This window comes from Pristis pectinata, chromosome 5 (assembly GCF_009764475.1).
Source record: "Pristis pectinata isolate sPriPec2 chromosome 5, sPriPec2.1.pri, whole genome shotgun sequence".
Taxonomy (NCBI): Eukaryota; Metazoa; Chordata; class Chondrichthyes; order Rhinopristiformes; family Pristidae; genus Pristis; species Pristis pectinata.
The window spans coordinates 76,963,625-76,977,550 of NC_067409.1; the positions used below are offsets into that span (position 1 = coordinate 76,963,625).

The 13,926-nt window shown below is 41.2% G+C and overlaps 1 protein-coding gene across 1 annotated transcript in view; it reads right to left on the reverse strand.

Annotated features, from left to right (window-relative positions):
- The window catches only part of jarid2a (jumonji, AT rich interactive domain 2a), a 288,957-nt gene that overhangs the window by 20,044 nt on the left and 254,987 nt on the right, over positions 1–13,926 (reverse strand). The window contains 4 exon segments of the mRNA XM_052015784.1: positions 1,950–2,064; positions 2,721–2,791; positions 2,951–3,069; positions 10,184–10,276. Coding sequence (XP_051871744.1) covers positions 1,950–2,064; positions 2,721–2,791; positions 2,951–3,069; positions 10,184–10,276 — 398 coding nt within the window.

A 13,926-nucleotide genomic window follows, 5' to 3' on the forward strand; every position in this document is an offset into this window, starting at 1 on the left:
TGAATCTGAACTGCAAAGAAAAAGTCTGGTTGACCTTGAGAAATTACAAATATCACCACCATCATACTAGGAGGATATGATGTTTGTCCTTGAAACAGTAAGTGTTCTCATTACACAACATGTTCTACTATGCTCAGAAGGGATAATATTTATATCTATATTTTAATAAAATACTTGTATTCCAAATTGACATTCCTACAGAACGTGATCAGAACCAGCAACAGTTCAGAATTATCAAGAAAAGTTGGACAACATCGATCATACTTTTCAACTTTCTGGGTTTGCATCAAAGAGGATTTGCTGATACCCACAAAGCAGGCATTGGAGAGGAATAATCTTAGAGGAGCACAGAGAAAAAAAAATCTACATCACACACTGTAAAGATTTAAAAAAAAATAGGTATTTGTAATTGGTATGTCATTCACCCAAACCAAATTGCTGAGATAACCAGGTGTAAACTTCACTACACCATTATCAGACATGTGCATGTATTTTTGATGTCCAGGTTGACTGATTACAAAATGCGTTGGATGTATTCAAGTCATATTTCTCAAAAGCAGCAGATAATCTTTGAGGTAGAAATCAGGAGGTGGAGTTCAACAAAGACCACAGTTCCCCATCGACTGACAGGAACTAACAGAGCAGACAGAGGCCAAGACCAGTGCTTGCTAAACTCATCTTTAAAGGTCTACATTTGTATGTAATGGCGCACTCGTACTGCTTGGGGAAAATCACAGGGCTTTGCCTCTCTGAGGTGGTCTAATATGCATTCTATAGAGGTTGTGCCAAACACGTGATCAATAATACTTTCATTAAAAAGCTGAATGTTGCCATTCAGTTTTCAGGATGCTGAAACTATTCATGATGTAAATAGCAATTAAGGGGGCATCTCAACTTAAAGAACTTGCTTAAAAAAATACATTTCAATTTTTTTTGCAAGGATTTATAAATATACCTGGGTTTGCTGCTTTGCATCTCGCTAGGATGGCACAAGACTCAAATCCGCAAACCTCCGCAGCACTGAGCTTTATCGGACCCTTCGATTATGGCGTCAGGTCTGACCAGGAAGCCTCTGTCCACCCACATGCATCTCAAGATGCACTGAATTAAGACAAAATGGTGTCAACTCCAGTGAGCCACACGAGCAGATTGCAAAAAAAAACAATTAAAAAACAGTGCAGAAAACTGAAACTGGGAGGGGGGTTTTGGGGAGATGAAGGGGCATCAAATCCACGATTTAAACCAATAGCAAGTTCCATTTAGTTTTAGCCGCCCTGAATACAGTGCTGAATACACTGCCTGTCTGACACAGATATGCTTAGTTCTGTCCATGCTGGCTAACTGGTCATTTGGTTAAAGCAATCTTCAAGGTCATTTAAGGATATGGACAAAAGGTTTAACTCACTTCTGTGTCAGTGAAGCAGGTCTTCAGTTCAATCTGGTGGAAGAATTAAAAAGAACTATTATCTTAACAATAAAGTACTTCGTGACACTTGATGACTCATGAGGACCAGTCACAGAAGTTCCATTTACACTGAGGCAATGGATTCAGTCAGAATCCAAATTTTACAACTGGGATTTTTCTTACAAAAATCCAGTACAAACAGGGAAGGTGAATTGGGCTCAGAGGAAATCCAATTCTTAACAAAAAAAGACATGCACCATTTGGGATGATGGTTTTATTTCCTGAATCGGTTCTCTGGAATGAAAATGCAAATCATGACTCCATAAATGGCCCCACAAAAATTCTTTCCTGAACTGGTACCCAGCATTGTAACATTAAAGCGAGAGATGTAACTGAACTAGGATCGACCTGTGTGTGTGTTGGGTGACAGAAAAGGTTAGGACACCAATATTTTTTTTAAAAATCCAGAGCCAGATGTTGATCCAAACCTTTTCTGCCTTAGGCAGGGTTAGCAAACCCTCCCCCTCCCAGGACAATTACTTACCAAATGCAATCAGCACCAGTGTGTAAGTAGTCAATGTACGGAAGGTGGTTTTGGTCTCGTGACCAGCATGAGGTAGTGAAAACCATGCCAATATTTAGCCAAGGAATCGTCACTCCTAGACAGGATAAGAGAAAAGAAACCAACGTAAAATTTGACATAGGGATTTAAGATTTTCTTCAGAAACTCCCAGCAGACTGCTGTATGTGAAACAGTACCCACAGCACCCTGTTGACCCAGTATAATTTAACCTGGCGAATTCTGCAAAAGGGCTCAGATATTAAAAATGTGAGAAAGATCCTCTGGAGCACAGAAGCATCACAATCCATACTCCCAGCCATGGTAACCATCTCCTGGGATAAGGTGGTGAAAGGTAGCTGTGGCCAGTTCAGGAAACAATCTCTGGGAAATTCCTACCTGGTTTCCAAAGGCAATCCAAACTTGGGAAACAGCAGCCACCTGTGATCTAACACAACCTAAACTGATAAGCAACACGCCCCTTTCATAATGGAATAGAAATAACCTGTCTTCCTTTTTCAAGGACTGTAGTGACTCCCATACTTCAATAAATGTAATGGAAGCTTACATTATGATTTCCTACACAAAAAAAATACTTGTTGACATTCGATCTAAATCTCTGCTGTGAACTTTTACAGGAATACTGTCCACCCTCACCATCTGCACACTTTATGAATACTAGCTCTCCTTCCATTACTTAATTACAAAGCAGCATCCCATTTCTCCCACCCAAACATTCCGCAGCACATTCCTTACCTGACAAAGCACCAAAGTGTCGCAGGATGGACCCTGAATTATTAGGAAGGACTGTAAGGTTCCATCCATGCCTAATGACAGAAAGGAAAACTTTGTGAAAAACAGAAGCATTAACAACCATCCCCACAAAACAAAATAGCCCGCAGCCAAGATAACTGCAGATGGACAGGATTGGATGTGACCGCCCTGTCTCTTCTGCTGTAGGCTGCCGTTCATACAGTAAGTGTTACCTTGAAAAAGGTTCAGATTTGGCGACCGGGAATCCGCTCCCATGTGCTTTTGTGTCCACTTTCCCAGAGTGCACTGCTACATGGGAGTCTTTCTGCTCCACCGCTCTCCAGTATTCTTGCTGTAATGAGGAGGAAAAGAAAGGGGAGGTTAATGCACAGCCATGCATCAGAAGGAGCCAAAAGAGAGAGCTTCAGAACCATGGCCCTGCAGCTGCAACTCTACCGTACAGTCACAGCTAGATGACAGTTCTTGTGGTCCACCCCCTTAAAGGCCAACCTTCCCCACCATACCACGAGTAGAACAGAACCATCTGAACAGCTCAAAACAGGACATCCATGAGGCTCCGTAAGCCGCCAGGAGAAATCTATTCCAACAAAATTTCATAACCTGACACAAGTCTCAGTTTATTGTTAGGTCCAGGAAAAGTTCGGGTTCAATGAGAAATGTAAAAAGGGATGCAGCGCACACATCTAAAATATAACATGCTAAAGCCATGGATTGCGATGGAGGACCAAGATGATTGCTGGAAAGAAGAATTCTATGAGTGTGACTACCTAGGAACATCATAGAATCAGAGTCATACAGCCCATCTAATCTGCACTGATCATCAGGTACCCATCTATATTGATCCTGGCTTTCCTCTCATATCCTCATTAACTTGCCCACTAGCCCAATTTTAACACCTTAATCTCTTGCCACATGAGGTACTTCACACTGGCCAAGTAACCTACCAACCAGCACATCTCTGGTATGAGGGAGGAAACTGGAGTACCTGGGGGAAACCCACCTGGTCACAAGGAGCACGTTCAAACTCTACCCAGAAAGCAGCGAAGCTCAGGATTGAACCCAGGTTGCTGGGGCTTAGAGGCAGCAACTCTAACTACTGCAACCTGAAATATTGACTTTGTTTCTGTCTCCCCAGACGCTGTTGAATATTTCCAGCTTTGCAGTTTTTTTTTGCTTTTATAAATCATTTAGAATATAGACAAAAGGTTTAACTCACTTCTGAGTCAGTGACGCAGTGCTCTCACACTGTTGCTTGACTAGTCTGTTGGACAGCACACCATTCCCTGGAAGTTCTGAGGAGGACTTTGCCAGGTTGACTAGGGCGTGAGCAACTTCCCCACCCGGTTTTGGACAACGAGCTGGATCATGAGATGGCTAGTGAGTAGTTCTCCAGAATGCCAAAGACAGCCACACTGTTTGTGTTAGCACACTGCAGCCTTAGAAATACCAAATGCACCAAAGGCCAGGAGCTAGCACACCTAACCTCTTGTTCTGCCCTAGATTCGCCAGAATCCAAGGCCATCCCATAATTTGCTGAGCTAAAGATACACTTCATATCTGACCCCTCAGCTCTATGCCAACAAGTCATCAATCTTCATTATAAAGCTAAGATTTTATTTTATTTTTATTTACTTCATTGTTTTTGTTTACAACTAATTAACAGCAGTTTGCATTCTAAATTTATAGTTTAATTGCTTAATTAATTAACCTGTTTTAAAATGTCCCCGATTATCAAGAGGTAATGAATTTTGGTAGTATATGTACCTGCTATAGTTCACCCTCAGTGCCTCAAGGATGCCCTGTTTTAAGCTGCCAGAAGTGTTCTGAATGTAGTGTAGAAAAACACGTATGAGCACCATCGAGCGTACCTAAACACAAGGCACCAACCTAGCAAAGCTGCAACAGGTATACACTCCTGCTAAACAGCTTGCAGCACACAGAAACAGTTGATCTCTCAACCCCTGGATCAGACCAAATTCTGCACTCATGCTTCATCCATTTGCAAATGATGTCAAACAATTCAAACCACCAACAGGAGGCAGCGGTTCTAATGAGGGTGAAAAGTGGCCTTGAATGCCAAAGACAAGGCTGAAGCTTTTACAAACGTTTTCAGCAGGAAATGGTAAGAGGAAAATTCATCTGTTTCCTCCAAGATCACCACTGTCACAGAAGCCAGCCTTCAGCTATTCACTCCATGAATTACGTGGCCAACAGCTGGATTTTTAAAAAAAATGTTATAATTTTTGGGATATGGGCATCATTGGAAGGGCAGCATTTATCACCCATCCATACCTGCAGATATTCCTATATCTAAATAAACAGCATCCACAGGTTCCTCTTTATCAAAATGTTAAACACATCTCATACATCTAACAAATTTGTCAAACATAATTTCCCATTCACAAAACCCTTACGACACTACCTAAATGTTTTATGCTCTTTTTAAGAGACCTGTTATCACTTCCCTTTATAATGGACTCTGGCATGTTCCCAACAGATGATGTCAGACTAGTTGGCCTGTAATTCATCATTTTCTGTTTTCACTCAGTCCTTAAATAGCAATGTTGCATTTTTATTTTTCAATTCCTTTGGGAACATTCGAAAATCCAGGCAATTTTGTCAGATAAAACCAATGCATCCAGCACTTTAGAACCCTAGGATGAAGGTTATAATTTTTAAAACCCATCAGCTGCTTTGGCAGTTTTTACTTTACTGATGTAAATTACTTTATGTTCTTTCCTCTAATTAGAAACATGCTTTCCTGTCACATCTGTGTGTGTCCTCCACTGTTTGATGTCTCAGTCATCTCCTTTTCCCTTACTCTCAAATTCTCCTGCCTTGGCGTCTCAATGCTCCACGCCTACTTTCCATACTCTCTTCCTTTTTATTTTGTGCAAGCTCTTCCAAAGCTGTTTTTATATTTCTTGCTGATTTCATATTCTTTATTCCCTTTTCATATTTTTGCCCACTTTTTACTTTGTTTTAGAAAATTCTTTCAATAATCTTCATTTTTTTAAAATTTTATTTAACACTATCCTCAACTTCTAATATTAGCCTCTGGTGGAACACTTTCCCTTTGGAGCTTTTATTTCTCAATTTGTTGAGGATTTTCAAGTCCTTTAAGTGTGTGCCATTGCTCACCCCATTTGACATTTAACCCCGATTTCCTACCTCATCTCTATTTAACAACGTCCACTATCAAATTCAGAGTGAAATTCCATATTACTATCACTCTTCACAAGAGGATACCTCACCAAGAGATACTGACTAATCTGGTATCATTCCCAAAGACAGCTTGTATCTCGTTTAGCTCCATAACACACTGTCCTTGGGACTGATTCAAATATATTCCATGAACTCATCTTCTAGACTACCATTGCTAACTTGATCTGTCAAGTCTATGTGAAAGTTAAAACCTCCCATGATTATTGCATTATCTTTGTTACAAACTTATTATTTCTTGATTAATATTCTGTTCAATCCAGCAGTTGTTGGAAAGACAACAATAGATTATTCCCCGAAAATTAGAAGGAACTGCAAATGCTGGAAAATTGAAATAAAAACAGAAAATGCCAGTAAAAACTCAGTAGATCTGTGAAACACAGCATCTGTGGAAAGAGAAGCTACTGACATTTCAGGACAAAGACTGTTCTCAGAACAAACGATGAAGGGTCTTCAACCCGAAACGTTAATTGTTTCTCTTTGCACAAATGCTGCCTGGCCTGCTGAGTTTTCCCAGCATTTTCTGTTTTTATAATAAATTACTTACTAATTTAGTCCATTTCTTACCTGCACCCATACTAATTCTAACTTGTTCTGAGGCAGGGATTGTTCCCGACATAGTATTGCTTAATTCATCTTTTACCACTGGGGATACATTCCCCCACCAATTCTCACTTTTTCATTTTTGAAATATCGTATAACCCAGCACATTTAGTTCCCAACCTTGGACACTTTGCAGTCATATCAATGATGGTTATTAATTCAAACCCATTTAACATTGTATAGATTCACATCCTACAGCACACCAAGTCCATGTGACCACGACACACCAATTTATACCTACGCAAGTTATTCTCCACAAACTCCCATCGACACCTCCCAGATTCTACCGCTCACCTTCACAGTAGGGAAAATTTTGTGGCCAATTAACTCTCAAACCCGCACGTCGTTGGGAAGTAGGAGGAAGATATTTGCTACTAGTTTATCTAGCTTATTGCCAGTACTTCTTGCCTTGACCTTTCGCTATATTTCCCTGCTTGGATCCTTTATGCTGATAAGACTTCATTAAACTTTAGTTCTTCCTGATGCAATCTGCCATGCCTACCTATGTCACTACACTGCTCTTCTGCCTTTATCATCATTTCGGTTAATAAATTTACCCTTCTCCGAACCCTCATCTCTGCTTCAAATTACAGTTTTGTTAGCTAACCTTGGATTCTAATTTACTCTCAGCAGATCCATTCTCAGCCCACTGTGACTAGCCCTCTTCCGATTCAGGTGCTGTTACTTCAGATGGCTCCTGGTCCTTTTCCATGGTTAATCTATGTCATACAACACCACAATCACCATTTCCCAAAATTCTGCCCCACTTCACCCTTCTCGGTCGCCAGAACAAAATCCAGCAATGCCTCTTACCTCACTGGCCGGGAAAAAATCCCTCTGAACACACCAAATAAATATGTTCCCCCTTTAGTCATTTATGTTATTATCATTACAATATATGCCTCAAAAGCCCAAGTCCCTCCACACTGTATCACTGCTCTGTAATTCTTGCACCTGACTGTAATTTCCCTGCATATTTGTTGCTCTATATCCTTCCACCTAAATACAGCCAGAAACATTTACTCCACACACACACATTTTGATGTAACCCTTTTAAAGATTGTCAGCTTTTTCTATCTTCAAAGCTTCTCCAATATTTGGGAATCAACTTCATTTATGTTATCCCAGCCAGGATAACATGGCAACCAGAACTGAATGCAGTGTTCATGATATGGTTCAAACAGGTACTACATGGCTTCAACCTGCTCAGGCTTCTGAACTCGAGACCGGTAGCATCCTGCCAACTTCACTAACAGTGCGCTGGGTGAAGAGCCAATCAAGGAGACATTCACATTCCAATCACTAAGGGAAGGCACAGAGTATCTGCCAACAGTTAGAAGCATAAATACCCAGGGAGCAGAATGAGAAGAATTAATCCACACTAACGCATGCAAATAATGGTCAAATGGGCTTGAAAAGTGTCCAAGTCACTGAGAATTTCATGAACCAGTTTGGGAACGACATTGGATTCACACTCCACCTGGCTTCAGTCTCGAGGAGTGAATCTGCTATCTCTGAGTTCCTAATTCAAAATTGCTTGCCAATCACCTCGAGCCCTGAATCAGGTTTAATGGCAGAAGAACACAGGAATTGCTTGGCAGAGCTTTGAGGAGGAACACTGTTCAGACAAAAAATGTCAAGCCAATTACACAAGTATTTGGGCTCTACTGTTGAAAGTAGACTGGGGAATTAAATTACAAGGCAAAGCATTGACAACAATGGCAAATATTTAAAAACATTTCATAATTCTCAGCAATTATGCACTCCACTAAAAAATTAAAACTCCAGGGGAAAAGTAATTTATTCACGATTATACATGGCATTAGATTAAAACAAGGCATGAAGAGTGAAACCACGAGAACTGGAAGAATTTTGGGAACGAGTAAAATGACAACTTGAGGAAAGATAGCATATGACCGCAAACTACCAGGAAATAGAAAATAACAGTTTAACCACTGTCATGTAGAAAGTAGTAAATGTAGTCTGCTTGGAGACAGAGCTGAAGAAATGATGATGTAGAATTAAAAAAAAATGGCCAAAGCATTTCTTTATACAAATGTGACTTTCCATTGACAAGCCTTTTAATCCCTAAATCTACTTTTTGGCTATTTCATCCCTAATATCAATGGAATTGGCTGGATTTAAGTGCAAGCATTTGGTTATTGTTGTCTATATACAGAACAAGGTGAGTGTGCAAAGAGCAAGGAACCTATACTGGCTCGAAGTTTTGACAGCAGCTTCACTTGGAACTGCAGGCATTCACCCACATTAAGTGCCTGGAATAATTAATTTATTTTCTAATAGTTCTTAAATGTCTTCTCAACAACTTTGAGAAATGACAGGACTGTCTGTCAATGGTTTCCAGTAGAGTATGGTGATGGGTCTTGTTTGCAAGCCCACCTGAACGTCCCAAATACGTCGTTCATTACATGGGACCTTGCTGCTCAACTTCAGGCAGAAAAGGCTCAACCTACAAGAATGGCCGTACTGATCTGGACCAGCGAAGAGTGGGGCCCACCCAGAAAAATCCATGCCATTAATTAAAGATATTTAGACTAAAAGCTACTAAGGTATTGGGACTGCAGAATCCAGAGAGATTAGGCAGACTAGGTTTGCTTTCACAAGAGCTCAGAAGAATGAGAGGGGATCTCATTGAAACTTGTAATTCTGACAGGGCTAGACAGATTGGATGTGGGGAGTCCATTTCCCCTTGCTGAGTGGTCTAGGAGGAGGGATGAATCTCAAGTTACAGGACAAGTGGTTTAGAACTGAGAGGCAGAGAAATTTCTTCACTCAGAGGGTGGTGAACCTGTGGGACACTGCCATGGAGAGACCAATGTACCCAAAAAGGAAATGGATACATTTTTAGATGCGAGAGGCATCAAAGGGCATGGGGAGAGAGCAGGAATGTGGTATTGAGACAGATGACCAACCATGGCCTGCGAGGATTGGTTGAGTGAAATAGGCCTACACTGACTGGAGATTAGAGAGAACATAATCTCATTGAAAGATAACAGGGTTCTGAGGGGGGATTGACAGATGCTAAGAGGTTACTTCCTCAGACTGGAGAGTCTAGAACTGGAATAAGTTAGCAGTCACTGAGGACTGTGACAGAAATTTCTTTGCTCAGGGACATTATGAACAGATGGAACTTCCTACCCTAGAGAGCTACTAATTTTCTGTAACAGAGATATATTCAAGATTGAGATCAATACATTCTGGAGCACTATAGGAATCAGAGGTGTGGGATTGGAGCAGGGAGGTAGGCTTGAGTAACAGGAACAGCCACAGCTGATCTTAGTGAACTCCAGAGCTGGCTTGGGGATTCACATGGTCAGCTGTGGTCTCTTGGGGGGTATGAATGGGTTTTCTTCAGCCGCCACGCCAACAATTCTATCCAACCCATGGAGTACATACAGCCAAGTTCACTTCCAGTACACACATTAAATTTCTGTTGTAACTGAACAGGTGTAAAAGCAAAATAACACAGATGCTGGAAAACATCAGGAGGGAAAAATGATCATCAACACTGAACATTAACTGTCTCCCTCTCTGCGAGAACATGTTGATAAAAGCTAACCACACATTGAAGCAAAGGTCAAACTGCCACAGGCTCCTACCTCCACTTCAGCTGCCGTTGGCTCCTTACTAAAGCACATGTTCATCGTGTTTCTAGCTGTCCGATAAAACGTAGTCAACGATACCGATCGCCCCTGCACACAAAAAAAAACTCAGTTTAGAGATCCAAAATAGATTAACCATCCCTGTCCAACAGTGGAGCTTTCTGGGACACCATGAAACCAGGGAGTTGGCCAAGCACATTCGTGATAGTCCATCTAATCAACACCACCTCAAACCCACTTCCACCACCCAAACTGGCAACAGTTTCCCCTCTTTCCTGATATGGGTGCCCCTTCTTCACGGCAATGAAACCCTGGAGTGCCTCATCAAACTGCACTGTGGCCTTCAATGCTTGCTGCAGCCGTTCAAAATCAGGATGCACTTTCACCATGTACCTTCCAACCTGAGGGCGGTCACACTTTTGGAGGTGCAGTCCACCTGTTCAGATGTTAAATATAGGATCTGTCTGTGGTATCAGAGGGACTGTATGATACACGTCCTCCCAAGGTTACAAACACCTGACTTATGGACACCCCATACATACAAATGAACATATGGGAGACCAGCGGGATGGATGGGGACAGATTCACCGGCTGCTGCGGGCATCTTCTGCTGAGTGGGAACAGGATATTTCCATCTGCCCAGGCCCCCCCACCCCCCCAGTTCACCAGAGCTGGGTGAAGCCAAGCAGAGCTGGGAACACTGAGCAGACTCACTCACTGAGTCAGTGAGGCCGGCTGGCGGCCGCTCTTCCTGCGCCTGCTCACTCTTCCGCCACGGCTGTTTCTGTGATCATCTCCCGCAAACTGTTGTTATTCATAACAGATTTGCAAACAGTTTGGGTTGCGAACAGTTCTCAGGAACGGAACTCTTGTGTTTCCTGGAATTGCCTGTATGTTCATTTCAAGCACCCTTGAAATATGCACAGAGCATTTCTCACATAAGATCCCACGAGACAGGTCAAACAAGAGCAGAGGAGTTCTCCCAGATTCAGGGCCAATGTTGGTCCCTCAAGTCTGGGTGGTGAGATGAATGGAGAGTGCTGACTTTAGGCAAGACATCATCAACAAACTGATGGCACCCAAGTACTGAGAATCAGAAGATACAAGTGCCACACAAAAGCAAACACAGCAGAAACACAACATGGAAAAGTTTCCCCATGTAACCACATTGGTTGCCTGGATTTCCAGCCCAATCCATTACTGCAATGTCCTTGGTGAAGAGCATGTTTAACCTTTCCAATAACAAATCAAATGTCAGAGTTAATGAACAAGCTTTCCTATATTACATTGCATTTAATTCACAAGTACTTACACTATTGCTATAATACAACACAGGACAATAAAGTTAGGGTATCAACTTAAATGTGCTTTTCCCACATAATAAAACATTACTTTAACGTAAATACCTGAACAGAAATTGCAGCAGAAAATACATGTTGGATTCATTAGCACTTTCTTCCAGTGCTGCAAATCTCACAGCCAATTGCATTAGTAATTATGCAATCAAATCAGACCAGCTATGTGGACACAGTAAGATCTGACCAATGCAATGATGACATAAAATTTTTTTTTTTGAAAAAGTTACTGGTTGTGGTTTAAATACCGTGCAACAGACTGGAAAGATCTGCTCTTTGTTTTTGATTGGTGCCAAGGATTTTTTTGCCACCAGAAAGGTTATATGGGCTCTCTTTTAATACCTCATCCAAACGACTGCCCCTCTGGTTGTGCACTTCCTCTGTACTGCACTGAAATGACAAGACTAGATCTTGAGTTCATATCTCAGTGATGTGGCGGGAGCCCATGATCTTTGACCCAAAGACAACAGGGTTTTCCATTGTGGTGGGAAGTAGCCACCTGGTCTTAACTGTAGGTCTTGTACACAGACACATTTATTAGTTGTGTTAATTAACACTGCAACAATATGCAAACTGAAACCTTCAGTAGAGTCGGAACGGAGGGTGGCAATAATTATCATTTGGTTGTGGAATAATAGTAAAAACTACTTGAAGCACATATACAGACTATGTTAATTTATGCAAGTGCAGCCCTACTTAACCACAAACCTGACGACAATGGACTTCTACATTTCTTTGTGGTTAACCAATCATAAAATTGGCTACTTTATCAGATTGAGAAGCAGCAGCACAAACAAATTGGATGGATTACCAGTACAACACTTCAAAAGTTTTTCCTTACATTTAAAATGATTCTGAGCACACTAAGAACATATTAACATGTTAGGTAAATATAATTCATCCATTATTTTGAATAACTTTGACGTAATGATATTATCGTGAACAAACCTTTCAAAAGAAACTCTACCGCTGAGCTTCAATAAAGGCCAACCTTTAATGTCAGTTGCTGGGATAAACTTTTAAATTAACACTGTCAAAACTGTCCAACATGGGACATTGCTGTATTGGACAAATAATGTTTTTTTCCTTAATTTAACAGCAGGATTCAATGAGCCATAGAATGCTTGAGAGAGAAAACTCTTAACTACAGAGTACAAACATTTACTGAAAGCAAACTGTGAATAAAAGACCTAAGAGTCAGATGCAGATCTGTGATTCAAATATCAACTGGGCAACATACAACTTTTCTCAAAATGTTATTCTCAAAATGATCACAGAATGGCAAGGGAATTTTGATGTATTCTTTTCTAAAATATGGAAGACAAAATTCTTTATAAAATAAGGATTCTTGTTTGCCAATTTTTCCCCTCCTTTACCAAGAGGTACAGTTGTGAAGTGAATCCACAAGTAGTCAGAGTGCCAACGGAAGGACCATATTTGAAATGGACACCGAAGAGTACCAAGAGGATGCATTAAAGGCATCTCCAATTCTGACCCCATCTGACATTTCTATGTGGAGAGACATTTCCCAATCAAGGCCAGTGTACATACAAACGGGAATGGCAAAAAGACTGATGTCACATACACAAAGGGCTGACATGCCATCAAAGCCAAGATTCTTTGGTCTTGAAAGCACAGCTCCATGTTGCCTTAGGAATGAAGTAGATTTAGGCAAGTTGAGAAAACACAGGGAATGAGTACTTCGAAGAGGTGGTTTGTGGGGGGAGGGGTGTAGAGGGCATGCTGTGGGGGACGGAAGGGGAGGAGGGATGGAGAGGGCTGTGTGGGCAGCAGGAGGGGCAGACGAGGTGATGCAGTGAAAGGCAATGAAATTAGGATAATATGTTAAAAAGCAAGGTGGAAATTCCACTGACATGATCTCCAGAAAGCAACGGTACAAGTGCGTGCTTTGTTTTTTGAGTATCTGAAAAGATGCATTGAAAAAAGTGCAATATTTTTTAATTAAATCTTTGCACAACTTTAAGGTGTTTCTTTTTAGCATTGAGTTTTTAAATATAACAAAAAAATTTGGACTTCATCCTAACTGCCCTCATCCGTTAAGTACAAACAATGAGTGGAAAAATTTCATTAATTTGGTTAAAAGCCAGCAGAAGATTACTTCATGGCAGTGTAGTGAAGTTGTGTGCTTACTAGATGAGCAACCAGTGTTCTGGACCATTGATTCAGAGACAAAGACACAGGAAACAGAAGCAGAGGCAGTCATTCATACACCCCTCCCCTCCCACTCCCAACGGCTGCTCCACTATTCATGGCTGACCTATTACATCAGAGACACTTCCTTCCACCACTCCATATCCCTCAATTCCTTTAATATCTAAAAGTCTATCAATATCTGTCTTGAATACACTTAGCAACTAAGCCTCC